General features: G+C 34.2%; 1 protein-coding gene across 2 annotated transcripts in view; it reads left to right on the top strand.

Annotated features, from left to right (window-relative positions):
* Positions 1-21,966, top strand: part of HCRTR2 (hypocretin receptor 2) — a 107,617-nt gene that overhangs the window by 45,009 nt on the left and 40,642 nt on the right. Inside the window, exon 1 of one of the 2 annotated variants that reach the window (XM_042985299.1) lies at positions 19,080-19,158. The exons of the other annotated variant lie outside the window; for it this stretch is intronic. Coding sequence (XP_042841233.1) covers positions 19,125-19,158 — 34 coding nt within the window. The 5' untranslated portion in view covers positions 19,080-19,124. Of the gene's footprint in view, positions 1-19,079; positions 19,159-21,966 lie in introns of those variants that run through there. 2 annotated transcript variants of the gene reach the window in all.

A 21,966-nucleotide genomic window follows, 5' to 3' on the forward strand; every position in this document is an offset into this window, starting at 1 on the left:
GCATTAAAAGGAAAAGATGGCCAAGGCGTGCAAAATTATGAGGTGGGGAATGACAAACTGTGAGACAAGACATTGTGGGTTTATTTTGACAAGGCTTCCGTGTAATAAATGTTGTATCATCTTAGGTGATTCTATCTTCAAACACTTTTTGTTTGTTGTTGCTCTAAATTTAACTACACCACAGCACATTTCCTGATGGATGATCCTTCCGCACATCAAATTTAACATTTTCAGAATGAAACTCATGATCTTCTCACCTCTACCCTGCTCCTCCTACTGTGATTACTTTCTCCATCTTTGTTAATTGTCCACCATCTTCCACAGAACAGATGTGTCCTAACCCATTTCACTAAACATATTTTTGTGTATCACATTATTTCCTTTCTATATTTTCAAAGTTCCATTCTGACAGAAACATTTAGTTTCAGCATATAATTAAAAACTTAACAATACTAATAGTTGCTTCAAAGAGTATCCTCTCTTCGTCAATGTGCAACTATTTACATTAATTTGCATGTAATTCACTTTCATATCCATTCACTGGGGTATGAATATTACGTAGTCAAATGAACAATTAATTGATTAATACAATCTTTACATATTCACTTATTAAAATGCACCACACAGTTCTTATTTTCGTGGGAGTTCTCCCCAAATCCATGGGATGTGAATTTGGAACAGCTGCAGACATTTATGCCATTGTTCTTGTCTAGAGGAGCCAGGTCGACATTCTTTTTTTTTTTTTTTTTTTCTCACATTGAGTTAAAATAAAAAAGAACTTTATCTGGCATGCTGTCTAAAAGTATGTCATCTCACCTTACCCAGTGTAAGCTGTAATACTAGGAAATGTTTACCGATCACTGATTACAGGTCAAGTTTTATCTCCTCAGCAAAGAGTAGATTCTCTAATGAAAATTTAAAAATACCCAGTGTTAGAAGTCTTTGTTTTTGTATAACAGAGATAATTTGGGAAGAATTTTATTAAGCTTCCCTCTACTGAAAACCATCTAATTTTTAGTGAACATCTATTGTGCATTTATGTTGTAAGCTCTGTGCCAAGTACATTCATGCTCATTAAAATAATCCTATGAGATAGAGAAAAGTATCTCAATCTTACATATGTCAAAACTGAAGCACAAAGAGGTTGAAAACTTGCCAAAGGCTAAAAGGCATTGAAGCTGGGATTTGAATTAGGTGTTTTAATTCTAAAATGTGTGACCTTACCTTCATAACAGTATTTTTGTTTGAAGAGAATAATTTCAATACAAATAGACTGATTATTTAAAAAATAGACTATTTTCTTTCAAAAACAGTATTTTATACCACACCAGACTTTTAGCAGGGATTTGGATAATTCAGTGTCTTATGATCGAAGAAAAGTGAGATACATTTTATATAGCCAAGTGGGCGACAAAGATACATTCTTGAGTATTAATAAATCTGTTTTTTTTTTCAAAAACTTATTATACAATATTGTCAAACTTCATCTGAATGTCATAATCTGGGACAAGCAGAAAATTAGTAATACTTGAAAAAGATGCAAATAGTCCTTCTTTCCACTTCTTTGCTTAGTTATTGCGGCTATATTCAGTGGTGGCAAGTGAAATATGGTTTTAAATTATTCAGTAAAGTTAAATATATAGTAATAAGTAGCAGATCTACATATGTTCGTTAAATAAAAATTACTATAAAGTACAAATCAGTATGCTTGTAGCAGAGAATGGCCTTTTTATAATTATAATGTATCTATGCCTCAACAGAAAGATTTTCCTTCCATCACTAGCTTAGGTGAAAACATAGTTAATGTAGTCCACCCTGTTATCCAGAAGGTCATTCTATTGTTTTCAGTCTCCATCTAAGACACTCTCAAACGCTAACTCTTCCAGGGATTTATGTGAGCAGAATGAGAGTCAAAGTAGAAGTGCCAAAGTATAAGTAGGTACTATGATTTACCTATATTGAATTCTTTTTCTTAATATCCTCTTCCATTTTCAAGTAGCCAATAAACAGATAAAAATGTATTACACCTGACCCAATGGACATCTAACATGAAAAAAGACTGACGGTACCAAGTGTTGGTGAACATATAAAACAACTGAGACATTCACACCTGCTGGTAAGAGTAAAAACTGGTACTGCAACAAGCATTTGGGAGAACTCTTGGGAAATTATGTGGTAATGGTGGTTATATATATGCATATTCTATGATTGCAATTTCACTCTTAGATATGTAACTGACAGAAACCCATATGTATGTCTGTCAAAAGGTATATACAAGAATGTTAATAGAAGCCTGCTTTATAATAACCCTGAATTAGAACCAACCAAAATATCCATCAATAATAGAGAAGGTAAATGATAACCTAATTATGCATTGGAATACCATACAGTAATGAAAATTATATAACTATAGTTACACATACAATATGAATGAACTTGCAAACATAATGGTGAGTGAAAGAAGTAAGACAAAATATAACACATGCCTCTTGATTCCATTTTAATCAAGTTAAAAACAGGTAAAATTATTCTCTGGCATTACAAATATTTTTGGTTGCAGGGGCATAGTGGTAGAGAGGAAATGTGAATAGAGCTTCTGGGATTTGAGTCTGAGTAGTAGTTACAAGGGCATGCACAATTTGTCTTGTGATATATTTACAGTTTGTTCATTTGCATATTTTAAGACATGTGATAGTTCAATAAAACATATATTAAAAGCAACAACAAAAACAGAAGCAACAAGAGACCTCATTAACAACAAGGAATAATGATACAAATTGACCTTTTACAATTAAATGAATTGGAAATGTCCACTCTTACTTTGTGGCTCTTCATGCTCTTTTGATGTACCTTATAAGACTTTAGGGTTGTTTAGCTGGTCAAACTTTTCCTTTATGTTTAATATTTTTAAGAGAACCTTTTCAGGACATGCTTATCTATCTCAAGCTCATAATGATGGGAGATTTGTCAGTCTTCAACAAAAAACGCTGAGATTTTGATAGGAGTGCATTTCAACTATACAAGTTTAGGGAGAATTGACATCCTTATAATACTTATTCTTCTATGAATATGGTTTTATCCTTCTATTCATTTGTTTTTCAGTCATTCTCATGATACTTTATGATTTTTTGTAGAAGTTGTATGTATCTCTCACTAAATCTTTCCTAGATTTTCAATACTTTTATGCTACTATAAATGTTTTCTTTTTACATTGCATTTTCTAGTTGTGGGTGATTTATAGAAACGAAATTTATTTCTCTCTATGTTTTGTATGTTGATTTACTATATTTTATGTATCACTTCATGCTCAATGTGATAAATTCATTTAGTAAGATTATTAGTTTATCTTCTGATTCTTCTACCCTTTTACTTATAAAATTATGCCCTCTGTAGATAACAGTAGGCTTTATTGCATCCTTTCTAAATTGTATGCCTTTTATTTCTTTTTACTACCTTATTGTACTTGCTCCAGCACAATGCTGAATTGATATGGCCATTGGAAGGAATTATTTACTTATTCCTGATTTGGGGGAAAGCCTATGAGAATTAGTAAATTTTGTTGTTGTTGTTGATGGTATTTTTCCGATTGAGGGAGAGCCCTTCTATTCCTACTGTGCTAAGAATGTATTTATTAGTGGATGCTGAATTATAGTAAATGCTTTTCCTGCATTTATTGAAAGATCATATAAATTCTGTGCATTTTTTCTATTAATATAATGAATTACATTGAGTGAATTTTGTTCATTAAGCCAAATTTATATTCCTGCAGTAAGCCCATAATTGGTAGTAATGGATTATTCTTCTTACACATATCACTAGATTTGTTTTGTTGGTATTTTGTTCACAACCTTAAAATGTATTTTCAAAGGATTTCATGAGCTCATGACTTTCTTTCCTTGAAATATCTTTTTCAGGTATGTAGTACCAAGATTTTATTAGCCTCATAAAATATGAGGCTTTAATTTCAAAATATTTAATTTATAACTTTAATGTTTAAAAGAATTCATCAGCGAAGCCATAGGGACTTGGAGTTTTCCTTATGGAAAGTTCTTTTTTTCTCATTATAGATTCAATTTTTTCAAATTGATAGGTCACCTCAGATTTTCTTTCTTTTTGTGTCAGTTATGATGAGCTGTATTTTTAGGGAAAGTATCCAATTGATCTAAATTTTTAATGACATATTTTTCTTACATTTTCTATACTTTAATGCTCATAATAAGTATAGTAAAGTCACATTTTTTTTAAACCCTGATTTTAGTATTTCTGACATTTCTTTTTATTCACCTTGATATGAAACTTTTAATTTTACTAGTTTCCAAAAAGAGCCACTTTTGGCTTTTGGTTCTAGTTCTTGTATATTTATTCTATAATTGATTATTTCAGTTCTTTTTTTTTCTACTGTCTTTGGCTTTAGTTTTCTGTTTTCCTTTCCCATTTTGAAATGGACCCTTATATCATTGACTTTCAGCTTTTGTTTTCTAATAGTTTCATTTAAGGTTATTAATATCCATTCCATGGATTTTGATAGTTTGTACAGTATTATTCAGTTAAAATTATTTTAATTTTATTTTAATTTAGTTTATGTCTCATGCATTATGTAGAAATTCAATATCTAAAATTCAAATATCTGGTTTTTTTTCAAATTTTTGTTTTTGAGTTTTAGTTTAATTTTACTAAGTTAAAATATGATATCCATTATGATTTTCATTCTTTGAAGTGTGTTGAGACTTACTTTATAGTCACAAATATGAAAAGTTTTGGTTCAGATATAATTCATACTTTAAAATAATGCATATTCTTCAGTGTTGAGATATAGTATTACAGACAGATTGAGATTGTGATTGAAATTTATAGATATACTAAGTCAAGTTTGGTATTTATTTTTTTATTTAAAAACAATTTTTATTATTTTTTTAAATGTTTTTATTTATTTTTGAGAGAGAGAGAGAGAGAGAGAGAGTGTGTGTGTGTGTGTGTGTGTGTGTGTGTGTGAGCAGGGGAGGCACAGAGAGAGAGAGAGGGAGACACAGAATCTGAATCAGGCTACAGGCTCTGAGCTGTCAGTGCAGAGTCTGATGCAGGCCTCATACTCATCAACCATGAGATCATGACCTGAGCCAAAGTTGGCACTTAACAGACTGAGCCACCCAGGAATCCCTCAAGTTCAGTATTGAAATGAATCTGAAATGGATTTTGTTTTGTTCTATCAGTTACTTAGAAAGATATTTTGTAACATCCCTGAGTCCCACTTTGGCTATATTATCTTTAGCTTTTATATATCTTTGAAGTTATGATAGTGGAAATGTTGTATCTTCCTGGTGGATTGACTCATTATTCTAAAACTTTCCCTCTTTCGTAATTCTTCTTGTCTTAAAATCTATTTTGTTCAAAATTAATTTAGCTACATCACCATTATTTAAGTTAATATTTGCAAAGTAAATGCAAATATTTGCATTTCCACCATTGCATTTCCAGTTTTGTTGCTTCCCTTTATTAAAAGTGTGTTTCTTATAAGCAGCAGATGGTTGAGTTTTCTTTTTATCCTCTTTAATAATCTTTGTCCTATAATTGGAATTTCAGATCCATTTATATTTAGTGTAATTACTGGTATATTTGGATTCAAATCTATCATCCTATTCTTTGTTTTCTCTTTGTCCCATGTGTTCAATTTGTTTGGTTGACTTTTACCATTAAAAATTATTTTTCTCCCATTTAACTTGTTAGTTATATATTCATTTGTTACTCTTTTAGAGATTTCCTAAAGATGACAACACTGTCACTGATAATACATTTAATATAAATTAGTACTTTTAAAAATTATTAAACACTGCAATAAACTTGGAACACTCACCTAACTTCATTTACCCCTGCTTCTTTTATCCTTTGTTATTAAAACTTCACAAAACATGATGATGATGATGTGATGTTTATTATTATTTTATATAGTCAATCATGATTAATGTTTATTCACATATTTATCACTTCCGTTATTCTTAATTGCTTTCTGTGTTTTTATATCTCCACCTGAGATGATTTTTCTCCTCACTCCCTTTAGTTTTTTCTTTGATTTCAGAATGTAGTTCACAAATTCTTTCAGCTTTTCTTTGTCTGAAAACAATTTTATTTCACTTTCATTTACCAAGTATATGTTCATTAAATATACAATTTTAGTTTTAGTTTTTTTTTTACTTTGAACATGCTGATGATGACATTTTATTGTCTTTAGCTTCTTATTTTTTTCTTTTGAGAATTTAGCTGTTGATATCATTATAATGAATTGATGATGATGCATTTTTTTCCCTTGAATTAAGATTTTTCCCTTTGTTGCTGTTTTCAGCAGTGTTGCTATAACTGTGTGTACTTTAATATTTACTGTGTTTGAGCTTTGTAGTACTTCTGATATCTGTGGATAGATGTCTTTAGTATTTCTTTTCTTTCTGGGAAAATATAATGTACCTAAAATGGCTTTTTGAACATAAATTCGGGACTACAGTTATTTCCATGCTGGCTCATATTAAGTTTTCCCCATTATTCCACCCTGACAGGAACTTTTGAGTCATGTGGAATCCAAAATATTAATTATCTCTCCCAGATTTGTGCCATCTTATGTCATTTTTTAAGTAACTGTTTAAAAGATTGAATAATAAGATAGTGTAATATTGATTAATTACTAATTTAAATCTTGAATGAGATCTCTAGTGAAGTGTCCCAAAACTCCACCTTTGACTTTTAATTAGTTTTTTTTTTTAAATACTAGATAATATATTTTCTTGGATAATTGTCTTTGTACATGCTTCACCTTACTTATCTTTTCACATATTGAAAACCCAATTGCGTTGTTTTAGAATTTGCCCCATGAATTACTCATACTTTCCTGTATTTTCATTTTTCTCTAGTTTTTAGTTTGGATATTTTTCTGTTAGATTTAGTTTGGATAGTCCTATTAGATAGCTCTGTGTATCTAATCTTCTGTTAAATCCATTATCAGTTAACATATTTTTTAAGTTCTTCAGGTCCCTTTGAACATTTTCCCAATTCTTTATTAATATTCTATACAATATCATGTAATTTCTTGAACTTATTATTTCAATTCTTTTAAAATTTCTGGAAAATTTATCATTTACTTATTTTTGTATAGACTTGGGTCAAGTGGTATTGCCTTCTTGCATGCCTGATGATTTTTTTTTTATTAAATGAGTAACATTTTATATGAAAACTTATAGAAATGATTGGATGTTATAGATAATATTTTCTTCTTCCATAGGGAATTTGCTTTTTTGCTTTGGCAGGCTGTTAGTGTTGGAACAAAAAAAAAAACAAAAAAAACCTTCTATCTGGTCAGTAAATGAAGACATTTGAAGTTAGGCCTCATTCTTTAGGAGAGCTTATCTCCTTGAGGTTCATCCAGACTAGAGTTTGCACTTTGAGGTTGTGTCTGAAGGTCAGAGTTGTTTACCTAGTTGATAGACTGAGCTCCAATGTTGCTGTCTGTTTAGAGGACTATTCAAGTTCCTGCTCAACTTCCCTTATTATTGGTTTCTGCTTTTTCTTCTGTACTTAGCTAGTGGTTGCAAATTGCCAAAAGCTTTGAAAAGAAAAGACGTGCTAAATGTAAGGGGAACATCTGTCCTCTTTTGTCTGGGATATTGTCCCTTCAACTCCTTATTGCAAAGGTAGTGTCCAAAGTCTTAAAGGCATGTTGGTTGTTTTAGAGGAGAGGTTTGATCTACAGCGAGGTTATCTGTCATTATCAGAAATGTGAACTATTTTGTAATAGTAAAACCAGTGTTTTCTTCACTATTATATTTAGTACTTAAGAGGAGAACTGACACTTCCTGGATATTTGCCATCCAGGAATATGTGGCTAAAATTGCAGTCTCTAGACATGACTTAGGCCCTTCCTTTCTTATTCTAGTTCAATCCTTGATTGATCTTATTTACTCATTTGGCTTTTATTGCTATCTCTATCCTGATTAATTCCAAATATTTATAACTGAAATAGATCTCCTGAAATATAGACCCGCACATCCAAATGCAAAATGGATATTGACAATGGGATAGCTCACAAGTGTTTCAAACTCACATATATAAAAGGGAATTCCTCATGTTTTATCCATACTTCCAGATGTATCCACCTTATTTTCCTTTATTCCATAGCTCAGCGAACAGGATGATCTCTCCCCTAACCAACCAGTATACCTACCTGGTTATCATCCTTAGTTTTTCTCAATCCATCCTCCTCATGCCTAATCCCTCATGAAGGCCTTATATTTCAACTTCATTATTGTTTCTTGAACTCATTCATTTTCTCCTCATTCTTTCACTGCCACCTTGTTTCCTTAGAATTCTAAAACAGTCTCAAAATTGGTCCCCCTGCTTCCAGTTTAAAGGGAAGAAGAAGAAAAAAAAAAGAGGTTAGAGAGGGAGAGAGCCAAAGCATAAGAGACTCTGAAAAACTGAGAACAAACTGAGGGTTGATGGAGGGGGGGGTGGGTGGGAGGGAAGAGAGGGTGGGTGATAGGTATTGAGGAGGGCACCTGTTGGGATGAGCACTGGGTGTTGTATGGAAACCAATTTGACAATAAATTTCATAATAAAAAAATAAAGGCATGAATAATTTCCACAATCTAAGTCATCTTTGAAAAAGATGGGTTCTTGCCATCTTTTGCCCCCTTGCTTAAAATCCTTCTGTGATCCTCCATAATCTGCAAGACAATGCCCATATGCTTTAATGTGAGGTAAAGATGGAAAAACTAGAAGATAAAAAATGGTATTAGCAATTCTAATATGAAATGCAAAAGAGAGCCAAGAACTAGAATCATAACTTTGGGAATTAGTCTCCTAGAAATGAGAATTAATCTTGTGATAGTAAATAACTACAAAAGTGGAAAGAACATGGGGGAAAAACACAAGAGGGTTGAAGATATATATGATGTAAAAGAAGGAAAACAGTTCTGCAAAGAGGACCCAAAAGATAAGTTCACTGTAGGCATTGAGATAGACATAAGTCACACATCATGGGAAGGATAGGTTGCTTGTGTGTTAAGTGGTGCAAAGGGGCCAAAGACAAGTTCTGAGGACAAGGTAGAGATCCTGATGGAATTCTGAGAGTCTGCACTGGGGACAGGAGCTTCTTCTAGTGATTTACCTATAGAGTAAAAAGACATGGATAACAATGAATTTGTTATATCCCCCCAAAAGAAATTCCACTGAAGTGAAGTTACAGCTATCAAATATAGTCATTATTAAAAACGCAGATGCCAAGACAATGTTGTCTTCCACCCTTGTAACCTTCCTCTAGGGCAGTCATAAAGGCTTAGCAATATCTATTAATAGCAGCATCGTTTTGGTCTCTGGCACCTTCCGTACAAAGCCTTGGTGTCACTTTGTGGTTGAGCTTCTCCCTGAAAAAAAGTCGTGTCATTCACACACAGCTGAGAAGTCAAACCTAGTTTCCCACTTTCCTCTCTGTTCCTCTCTGAAGAATTTCTTTTGGACTTGATTCCTGTAAATTATTATGTCCTTTGTCTTTCTGTTTTATAACAATCTCCTATATACAGTTCCTTTCTGCACTTTTGTGTTTGCAAAGATAGTCTTTCTAAATCTCTTCCCAAGCAAATTATTAATTGTGGTTTCTTAATTATTTCCCACACTGCCTTACTGGTATCAGCACCACAGTGACATCATCAGTATCCATGAGAATTACGCTGCCTGTGTTAACATAGTGAGCAGGTGCCAGTGAGAACCTATTTGTCAACTTACAGACTTTTATATTTTCTTGAGTAAAGAAAAAAAGAAATACATTTTAAACATATTGCTATATATGCATATATAGTAACTTTTTTTGAAAATTTGCTCCTAATTAATATTAGATAACCTTTTGGGTGGCACATTTCATACCACAGATGTACTTCTTGGCAGTGTCCCGTCTGTCAGACTTGCAGAAAAAGAAGTGGCACATCTGCATCCTGGTCTTCTGAGTACAGACAAAGAGATTTATAGACAACCTGGCCAAGGTGTGGAGGTGGAGAATGGGAGATTGAGGTAGGTATATTGACACATGGGCCCAGGAAGAGAAGAAGGCAAAACTAACAGTAGGAAGGAGGGTCACTACCAGAGTGGTGAAGTGCAGTGAAGGTGAGATAAACCTCAGGATTTCATGGACTTTTTTTTTTTTTTTTTTTTTTTTTTTTTTTTACCCTCATAGGATCATACCAATGATCAGTGTCCCTGCTTCTTAAATTTACACTCTGTAATGATTCTGGATGACCCTATTCCATGGCCTGCTTTCATGATAGATTCCTTATGGAAATTAAATATTGACTATCTTCCATGTGTATTCAATTCCTTTTTTTGTTATTGTTTTCGTTTAGAAAAATGGTTTTATTTCACCTAATGCATTTATTTGTATGTTGTTTAAAAGATGTTGGGTATTTTATCCTTTCTTAAAAATTCTTTTTGGACTAGGAAATCCCAGTTGAAATAAATATATATGTATATCTACATGATTGTAGAGATCTTAACGTTTAAAAACCCCAAGTAATAGGGCAAGCCACTTCAAGGGCTTTCACTGACACTTTGTGGCAAAGAGTGGAACTACAATATTTTTAAAGGTTTTCTGAAATGCTTACAATCTTCTATGTATTTAATATAGTCAAGGAATTGTCTTCTTACATACCCATGTATATGAAATAAATAAACTACCAAGAAACTAACAGTATTTCATTAAGATAGTATCTAAATTATAATATCACAACTCCTATAAATAATACTTTGGTTTTACAAACAAATAATAAAAAATCTTACATAAAACCATGTGATTATAGTCTTTAACACTGCCATTAATATATTAGAACTACAATATTTGTGAATAATTGTGTTTTCGCTATTGAGCTCTTTGTTTTAAAAATGTATAAGATGAATAACCAAGATTGTTCCCTGGTATTTTCTTTCTGTGTTCAAGAATTTTTTAAAGTTTATTTATTTATTTTGAGAGAGAGAGAGAGAGAACGATCGGGGGAAGAGAGAGAGAACGGGAGAGAGATAATCTCAAGCAGGCCCTGCGTTGTCAGTGCAGAGATCATGGAGCTGGATCCCAAGAACCAGGAGATCATGACAAGCTGAAATCAAGAGCCGGACGCTTAACAGACTGAGTCACCCAAGCACCCCTGTGTTTAAGATTTTTGACGGACATCATTATGGTTCAAAAGTTTATTTTACATTTTATGGCCTCCTTTATCATGGAAAATTTTTAAATTTTGGTAAATTATACATAACTTAAAGTTGACCATTTGAGTCATTTTAGGTATGCAGTTCAGTGGCATTAAGTATATTCACACTGTTGTACAATAATCATCACCATCTCCAGAATATTTACATCTTGCAAACAGAAACTCTGTTCCCCTTAAAAATAATACTCTATTCTCCCTTCTTCCCAGCATCTGGAAATCACCATTCTACTTTCTGTCTCAATAAATTTGACTACTTTATGTACTTCCTATTAAGAGGAATCATACAATTACTGGCCTTTTGTGTCTGGCTTATTTCAATTAACATAATGTCTATACCTTGTTTTAATGTTACAAAAATTAAAATTGAAAATGCTTAAAGGGAAGTTGCTGTAAATTGTACAGGTCTTTGCAAGGTCCTCAGTAACACACTATTATACATTATGCACAGTCACCTCTTAATATCATAATACCAGCTGTTAGTTGATATTTCAAGGCCCAAGTGTATGTTCAATTAGAGATATGATCTAATTTATATGGTTTACATATTCTTAATCAGGTCATATCAACAGCAAATTAACAGTATATCAACTCAGTTTAATATTTTTCAAGTGTAAGTACTGATGTACAAGGGAAAATAACTTTGTCCATGTATGTGCCTGATGAAGATATTGAAAGCCAGTTTATTACGAGTGCAGATTAAAATGGCAAAGTCCTTATTTAAACTAATATTTTATTTTCTCATTTGAAAGTCAGTTTAATTTTGGCCCATATAATAGCATGCAAATATCTCAGGTTATTTCTAAAGACTATATCTATATATTATTTTAAAAATTCATCTAGCATCACAAGCTGCTGATGTTCCCATACAGCTTGAATCACTTTCCATCCATCCGTCCTGTAGACAATAATTGGGAGCCATATATCATCAGATTCTTACAGAGGTGGAGTTTCACTGAATCCTCATTCTTGCTTTCTGTTATTCCTTCTATTTTATTCCTCTATGCTCAACTCTTACTCACTTGTTCCTGGTTAATGGAGACAAACATATAACTGCAAACTAGCTATAATGGACTTTAATATTGGTGTATCATGATCATTCAGGGAACTGATCTCAAAAATAGTACCAAGTTCATGTCTAGGGACCTACCAAAGTTAATCAGAAGGTAATGGATCAAGAGAATACATTATTCTGCTATTGGGTCCCCCCCTTTTAAGGGGGCTTATTGGTAAATGTACCATACCAATGGCAGCCACGTACTATAGGTTTATGAACAACTCAGTTATATGAATATTTATTCTTTGTAAAATATGTTCTAGGAAATATTTGTGTTAGAAGAAAAGCTATAAAAACCAAGGAGAGTAAGAGAAAGTAAAAGTCCAGCTCAAAATGATAAAGAGCCTTTGTACCGGTAGACGGAAATAAAAAAAAAATACAAATACCCACCGTAATGCATAATAATTTTAGAATGTGATTTACAACAGGAAAAGAAAATGTGTGATAGGGTTTCAAAAAAGAAAGAATGTTGAGCTAGGTTAATTATGAGAGACTTTGTGAAACAGAAATTTTTGTGTGGTTGGTTTTGAGTAGAATTTAGTGATTTCAAAAAGGGATTCGAATGCAATATGGGCATTTTTCAGACCGAGGAATGGTATGAGCAATGGGGTAGGGGATTGGGTATAGATATAAAATGAGATACCAAACTTATCCTGGAACTATGAGTATTTGATATGCAACTTTGCAAAATATAGAGGGGGATGTTCAACTGGAAGTCAATGGTAAAATAGCCTTCTGAGGATTTTCTGCTTAATCTAGATGAAAAGAAGAGCTCCTGTTGAAATGAAAGACTTAATATAACTGGAGTGAATGAAGTGTTGATGGATAAAATGTATAGAAGTAAAGATAGGCAGGTGAACTATTACAAAGTTACTGCAACACTCTAGCTAATGTTTTCTACAGTATGACATCAGGCATTTGCAATAGGGATAGAAAGAAAATGATAGAGGTAGGACATATTTGGGGAGTTTCAAACACAAGTTACTGGAGATATAAAGGAAGGATATTATACTTCAGAAAAATATAAAGTCCAGAATGAAAATATAAGAAAAGATGGTGAGTGTAACTTTGCATAAATTTGATGCACTATCATAAGATGGTGTTTACTTTATGCTTTTAATACTTTCAGTGGGTGAATGAATGAATAAATATATATTTGTTCAACACAAATTTAGAAGACATGCACTTAAAGATGCGTAGGCAGTTCCAGATAGCTCCTTTGGAGATATGTACTGACAATCTGCAACACTTTCACACTAAAGAGACCACGGTGATCATAGGGAAAGAAAGTCCTGCTCTTACATATGGTTGCTCTGGTGGTGTTCAGCCCAGAGAAGTAAAGTCTTGGGAAATAGACATAACCACAGTCATTATTATTTGAACGTACATAATGTGAGCACCATGCTTAAGGTGTTTTAAAATGACAAAGTAACATTATATAACATAAAGCCCAAATCCAGATTTATCCAGTTGTCTTAAAAGTAAATTGGATAAATTTCTTTTTTTTTCCTTTTTTCCTTCCCAAGATTCAAATGTAAAGATTTAATCTAATATCCACACAAGAGAACACGTTTCTAGTAATTGTGCGCCTGTATAATCCAAAAAAGTGACATGGCTGTTAAGAAAGCTAACAAAGTTTAGGCTTTCTAAGTAATGGCCCAGCCAATCATCCTGTTTTTTGCTGCCTTGGTTAGACTGCACCTGGGAACATGTGAGCAGTTACAGACGGCTCATTTAGAGCCATTGCTGATAATCTGGAGAATGTTCAGAATAAGGTATCAGGCGGATATGAGATGCAAAACCCTGCAGTTGCATATGAGGTTCTAGAGATTTTAGATTGTGTAAAAAGGGCTTGGGGAATGGTTAGAGCAAAAGTCTTCAAATATTTGAATGAGTACTGTTATGGGTTGAACTGCATCCTCACAAAAAGATACAATAAAGTCCTAACCCTGGAACCTCAGAATTTCAATGTATTTGGAAATAGGACAATTGCAGATATAATTAGTTAACATAAAGTCATACAGGGGTAGGTTGGGTCACTAATCCAATGTGACTGATGTTCTTATAATATAGCTATTCGAAGATATAGATCCAGGGTAACACCATGTGATGATGAAGGCAGAGATTGGTGTTGTGTAGTTGCAAACCAAGGGACACGAAAGATTGCTAGAAAACCAGAGAAGCTGGGAAGAGGCAAGGAAAGATTTCCCTGCAGGTTTAGAGAGAAGGGCCAGCACCTGGGGTTGGTTGACTGGTTGGGACTACCATCCTCCTGAGCTGGGGAGACAGAGCATCAGGCCACAGAGAACTGTTCTTTAGTCTTAAAACCTAATGGAATTTGCCCTGCTCAATTGCAAACTTGCCTTAGTCCAGTGACCCTTTTCTTGTTTCCAATTTCTCCCTTTTGGGATGGGACTATTTAACCTATGCCTGTCCCATCATTACATTTTGGAAGTACATAACCTGTATTCTAGGTTTCACTGGTCCACAGATGGAGAAATTAGCCTCAGCAAGGAACATACCCTGAATCTCATCCATAGTTGATTTAGATGAAATGTAGAAGGGATTTTGAATTTAAAGTTGATGCTGGAATGGGTTAAGAATTTGTGGCATGTTGTGATGGATTGAATATGTTTTGCATGTGGGAAAGACATGAAGTTTTAGGGGCCAGAGGGCACTATGGGTGGAATTATGTCTTCCTCAAAAAAGATGTTGAAATTCCTTGGAATTTTATTTCATACGGAAATAGGGTGATGGCAGATTTAATTAGTTAAGGTGAATCATACTGGAGTAGAATGGAGCCCTACTCAAACATGACTGGTCTCTTCATAAGAAGACAGCCATATGAAGACAGAGACACAAAAGAACACAATGTGATAATGAAGGCAGAGATTGGAGTTACGCAGCTGCAAACAAAGGATTGTCAAAGTTTACCAGCACACCACCAGAAGCCAGACAACAGTCAAGGAAGGATTACTCTACAGGTTTCAGAGGGAGCTTGGCCCTGTTGATTCCTTGATTTTGGAACTTTAGAATCCAGAACTGTGGAACAGCAAATTTAGGTTGCATTAAGATATACAATTTGTAGTACTTTGTTACACCAGCCCTAGGAAACAAATACAGGTACAATGTAGGAAAAAATAGATAAGGTTTATTTCTTGAGTTCTAGGAAAGAATTATGAAACCATGAAAATGAAACAATCAGATATCAACTTAACATGAGCAAGAACTTCCTATAGCTAAAACCGCCACAAAAAGAGCTCAAGGGCTACAGCAAGCAGTGAATTCCCCACTATTAAAAATGTTCAAGTGGAATGGGTGCAGAGGTGATTTATCCATCAGATGTCAAGTTAGACTGAGTGATCTCCAACTCCAAAATTCCATGGACCTATGTTAAAATCCTATCAGTGATGTGACAGCTTCCTTTTCAACTTCTGTTTCAAAGATATATTAAGATGGTTGCTTCCATATCTTGCTACTGCTAATAATGCTGCAGTAAACATAGGGGTGTGTATATCTTTTTTGAGTTAGTGTTTTCATTTTATTTGGGAAATACCCAATAGTGGAATTGTTGGATCATATGGTGTTTCTATTTTAAGTTTTTTGAGAAACCCCCATACTATTTTTAATTGTGGCTGTACCAATTTACGTTTTCACTAACCATGCATGAGGATTCCTTTATCTCTGAATCCTCGCCAACACAAATGTCTTGCTTTTTTTTCTTTTGGCTTAAGTTTTTATTTTAATTCCAATTGGTTACCATATCATGTTATATAAGTTCCAAGTATACAATATAGTTATTAACACTTACATCACCCAGGGCTCATCACAAGTGCACTCCTTAATCCTCATCACCTATTTCACCCATTCCCCCACCACCCTCCCCTCTGGTCATCATCAGTTTGTTCTCTATAATTAAGAGTGTGTTTCCTGATTTGTCTCTCCTTTTTTTGCCTTTGCTCATTTGTTTTGTTTCTTAAATTCCACAGATGAATGAAATCATATGGTATTTGTCTTTCTCTGACTTTTTTCACTTAGCATTATACTCTCTAGCTCCATCCATGTCATTGAAAATGGCAAGATTTCATTCTTCTTTATGGCTGAATAATATTCACACACACACACACACACACACACACACACACACACACCACATCTTCTTTATTTATTTATCAATCAATGGGAACTTGGGTTGCTTCAACAATTTGGCTCTTATAAATAATTCTGCTATAAACATAGATGTGCATGTATCTCTTTGAATTAGTGTTTTTGTGTTCTTTGGGTTAATACCCAGTAGTGTGATTGCTGGATCATAGTTATATTTTTAACTTTTTGAGCAACCTAAATACTGTTTTCCCCAGTAGCAACACTAGTTTGCATTCCCACCAATGCCCGAGTGATCCTTTTTCTCCAAATTCTCACTAACATCTGTTGTTTCTTGTGTTGTTGATTTTAGTTGTTCTGACAAATGTGAGGTGAAATCTTATTGTAGTTTTGATTTTCATTTCCCTGATGGGAAATGATGATAATCATTTTTTCATGTGTCTCTTGGTCATCTGTATATCTTCTTTGCATAAATGTCTGTTCATGTCTTCTGCCCATTTGTTAATTAAATTATTTGTTTTGAGGATATTGAGTTTGATAAATTAATTGAAAGTTGTTTTTAAGTTCATTTATTTACTTTTTAGAGAGAGAAAGAGCTAATGGGAAAGGGAGAGAGAGAATCCCAAGCAGGCTCTGCCCTGCCAGCGTGGAGCCTGTTGTGGAGCTCGAACTCCTCCAACACATGAACCATGAGATCATGATCTGAACGCAAACCAAGAGTCAGAGACTTAACTGATTGAGCCACCAAAATGCCTGAGTTTGACAAGTTCTTTATAGATTTTGTATACTGTTTGTTATATATTCATTTGCATATATCCACACCCATTCTGTAGGTTGCTTCTTAGTTTTGTTGATTGTTTCCTTCACTGTGCAGAAGCTTTTGATTTTGATGTAGTCCCCAATAGTTTTTGTTTGTTTGTTTTTGCTTTTGTTTCTCTTGCCTCAAGAGGTATACCTAGAAAAAAGTTGCTACAGCTGATGTCAAAGAAGTTACTGCCTGTATTCTCTTCTAGGATTTTTTATGGTTGCAGGTCTCATATTTAGGTCTTTAATCCATTTTGATTTATTTTTGTATATGTTGTAGAAAGTGGTCTAATTTCTTTCTTTTTGCTGTTGCTGTCCAGTTTTCCCAGAAACATTTGTGGAAGAGACTTTTTTCCCATTGGACATTGTTTTCTGTTTGTTAAAGACTAATTGATCATATAGTTGTGGGTTCATTTCTAGATTTTCTAGTCTGTTCTATTGATCTTTGTTTATTTTTGTGCCAGTGTCATACTGTTTTGATTACTACAATTTCGTAACTTGAAGTCCAGAATTGTGATGCCTCCAGCTTTGCTTTTCTTTTCACCATTACTTTGCCTACCTGAGTAGTTCTTTTGTGGTTCCATACAAATTTTAGATTTGTTTATTCTAGTTCTGTGAAAAATGCTATTGGTATTTTGATAGGGTTGCATTAAATGTGTTGATTGCTTTGGGTAGTATAGACATTTTAGCAATATTTGTTCTTTTAGTCTATGGAATGTCTTTCCATTTCTTTATGCTGTCTTCACTTTCTTTCATCAATGTTTTATACTTTTCAGACTATAGGTCTTATTTCTTTGGTTAGGTTTCTTCCTAGGTATCCTATTATTTTTGGTGCAATTTTAAATGGGATTGTTTTCTTAATTTCTCTTTTAACTGATTAATTATTGTAGAAATGCAACTGATTTCTGTACATTGATATTGTATCCAGTGACTTTACTGAATTTATCTATCACTTCTAGCAATTTGGGGGTCATATCTTTTGGGTTTCTATGTTTGTATCATGTCATCTGCAAATAGTGAAAGTTTGACATTTTCCTTGCTGATTTGGATGCCTTTGATTTCTTTTTGTTGTCTTATTGCTGAGGCTGGGACTACAAGTACTATGTTCGATAAGATTGATTAGAATGGATATCCTTGTCTTGTTCCCGACCTTAGGGGAAAGGCTGTCAGTTTTTCCCCATTGAGGGTACTGTTGGCTGTGGGGTTTTTATATATGGCCTTTATTATGTTGAGGTATGTTCCCTCTAAACCTACTTTGTTGAGGGGTTTAATCATAATGGATCTTATAATTTATGAAATGTTTTTTCTACATCTAGTGAAATGATCATATGGTTCTTATTCTTTCTCTTACTGATGTGGTGTATCACGTTGATTGACTTGTGAATATTGAAACACCCTTTCAACCCAGAAGAAATTCCACTTGGGGCATCTGGGTGGTTCAGACAGTGAAATATCCAACTGTGGTCATGTTGTTTACTGGAAATTTTTCTTACTTCTTGAGGCAGGCCTGTGTGACTATAAACTTCCCTCTTAAAACCACTTTTGCTACATCCCAAAGGTTTTGGACCATTGTGTTTTCATTTTAATTTGTTTCTATGTACATTTCTATTTCTTCTTTTATTTCCTGGTTGACTCATTCATTGTTTAGTAACATGTTATTTAACCTCCATCTATTTGTGGTCTCTTCAGATCTCTTGTGATTGACTTTTAGTTTCATAGCATTGTGGTCAGAAAAGATGCATGGTATGACTGTGATCTTTTTGAATTTGTGGAGGTTTGTTTTGTGGGCTACTATGTGATCTATTCTGGAGAATGTTCCATTAGAACTTGAAAAGAATGTGTATTCTGCTATTTTAGCATGGAATGTTCTGAATATATCTATTATATCCATATGTTCCAGTGTGTCATTCAAAGCCAATGTTTCCTTGTTGATGTTCTGTTTAGAAGACCTGTCCGTTGATCTAAGTATGGTGTTAAAGTCTCTTACTATTATAAGTATTATTATAAATTAGTTCTTTTATGTTTGTTATTGTTTAATGTATTTGGGTTCTCCTATGTTTGGTACTTACATTGTTACATATTTACAATTGTGATATCTTCTTCTTGGATTGTCCCCTTTGTTATTATATACCGTCCTTCTTTGTCTCTTATTACAGTCTTTGTTTCAAAGTCTATTTTGACTGATATAAGTACTGCTACCCTGGCTTTATTTTGACAACCACTTGCATGGTAGATGTTTCTCCATCTCCTCACTTTGAATCTGCAGGTGTCTTTAGGTCTAAAACGAGTCTCTTGTGTACATATTTTATTACTTGTTTGTGGTTGTTTCTGATGATTTTCTCTGATTCTTTTTTGCTTTCTTTTTTCATGGTTTGCTGATTTTCTTCAGTGATATATTTGGATTTATTTATCTTTATTCTACGTATGTTTATTACTGGTTTTTGATATATGGTTACCTTTAGGTTTGTATCTCCTGCATAGAACAGTCTATATTAAGTTGATGGTCATTTAAGTTTAAGTCCATTCTTTACTCTTGCCCTCCCCATGTTTTAGATATATAATTTTATGTTTTACATCCTTTAGTTTTGTGAGTTATTTGATTTTTTAAAGAAATATTTATTTTAACTGTTTTGTGTTTCCTTCCTTTGTACTTCCACTCTTGGTCTCTCCTTTCCACTCAAAGAGTCCCCTTTAATATTTCTTGCAGGACTGGTTAATTGGTCATGAACTACTTTAGTTTTTGCCTGTCTGGGATTCTCCTTCTCTCTCCTTCTATTCTGGATGGTAACCTTGCTGGATAGAATATTCTTGGATGCAGATTTTTCCCATTCAGCACTTTGAATATATCATGCCACTCCCCTCTGGCTTGGATAGTTGCACTTGTACCCCAATGTTTATAGCAGCACTTTCAACAATAGTCAAATTATGGAAAGAGCCAATGTCCATCAACTGACAAATGGATACAGAAGATGTGATTTATATATACAATGGAATACTACTTGGCAATGAGAAAGAATGAAATCTGGCCATTTGTAGCAACATGGATGGAAGTGGAGAGTATTATGCCAAGTGAAATAAGTCAGGCAAAGAAAGACAGATACCATGTTTTCACTCATATGTGGATCCTGAGAAATTTATCAGAAGACCATGGGGGAGGGGAAGGGGGAAAATAGTTACAGAGAAGGAAGGAGGCAAACCATAAGAGACTCTTAAATACTGAGAACAAACTGAGGGTTGATGGGAGGTGGGGGAAAGGGGAAAAGTGGTTGGTGGACACTGAGGAGGGCACCTGTTGGGATGAGCACTGGGCGTTGTATGGAAACCAATTTGACAATAAATTATATATATATATATATATATATATATATATATATATATATATGTGTGTGTGTGTGTGTGTGTGTGTGTGTGTATGTGTGTGTGTATATTATATATATATATATATGTATATATATATATATATATATATATATAGTGAGTTAAGCTTAAAAATCCAAAAAAAAAAAAAAAATCCTCTGCTAGCCTTCTGGGTTTTCTCTTGAAAGTTGCTGACTTCTTTTTGTCTTGCTGCTTTGAAATTTTTTATCACTGTATTTTGCCAATTTAATTGCCATCTGTCTTGGTGTGGATCGGCTCTTGTTGATTTTGATGGGAGTTCTTTGTGCCTCCCAGATATGGATATCTATTCTTCCACAAGATTAGGGAAGTTTTCAGCTATTCAGTGAGTTCAATGAGCATCCTGTGATCATTACTTTATGTTCTCTATCAGGCATGTTACTTGTTTCTGTTTTGCTAAGATCTCCAGCTGTGGCCTTGTCCTATTCTTTAATTTGGGATACACTTCTCTGTATTCCCATTTTGTCTAAGTCTCTGTGCCCTTTTCTCTGTGTTAGAAAAGTCAGCTACATCTCCAATTCTTGAAGGTAATGCCCTTATGAAAAAGAGATCATGTGGTGCCATGCTGTGTAATGTCCCCTGTTCTCTAAGGCCTAGTACTTCCAGGAGTGTCTCCATTCTGTGCTGCTTGTGCTCTGCTATTTTGTCCTGGCTGCCTGGTCCTTCAGGCCTATCATCTGCAAAGGTTCTATTTGCCCATTAAGGACAGGGCTTGGTACCTGGCCTGAATGTGGCATGTTTTAATCAGGTGTGCTCTGGTCTGTTTGTGAAATGAGACCTATCACTGTGGCATCTGGAACTGAGGCTCTGCAAAACTCCTACGTTGGGAGATGTAGTGTGAGCCAGTCTTCTGGGGGAGGAGAACTACTACAATGGGTCTGAGGCAAGCATGATTGGGAGGGGCATTTCCACTGGAGTGTGGTGGGTCTTAGCATAAGCAAATTACGTAGTGAATGTAGACATTGCACTGGTTCCCTGTAAAGTAAGTGTAACCCTGTACTTTTGCTGAAGTATGGGTAAGGGAAAGGCCCTGGCCAGTTCCTCTATTCCCAGAGAGGTCTTTCGATTAACACTGCCTCTGGGACATGCTCTGAGGTGAGTGAATGACCTCCCCAATATGTGCCCCAGACACTCTTCAGATTGCTCTTTCCATGCTGTATGTCCACAGGCTATTTGCCCTTGCTTTTCTCCAAGAGCAGCCCCAATGTCCTCTTGGCTGTATCTTAGTCAAATGTCCTGCCCTTAAAACTTCAGACTTTAAGCCCTGTTGTTTGCAAGAACTAACAAAATCCAGTTTCTCTTGCTTTCCAACCCAATTTCTGTGCGAGATTGTTTTCCACATACACTCCCCTGTGTGCTAGTTTGTCTGTAGCCCTT

Source organism: Panthera tigris, chromosome B2 (genome assembly GCF_018350195.1).
Source record: "Panthera tigris isolate Pti1 chromosome B2, P.tigris_Pti1_mat1.1, whole genome shotgun sequence".
Lineage (NCBI taxonomy): Eukaryota > Metazoa > Chordata > Mammalia > Carnivora > Felidae > Panthera > Panthera tigris.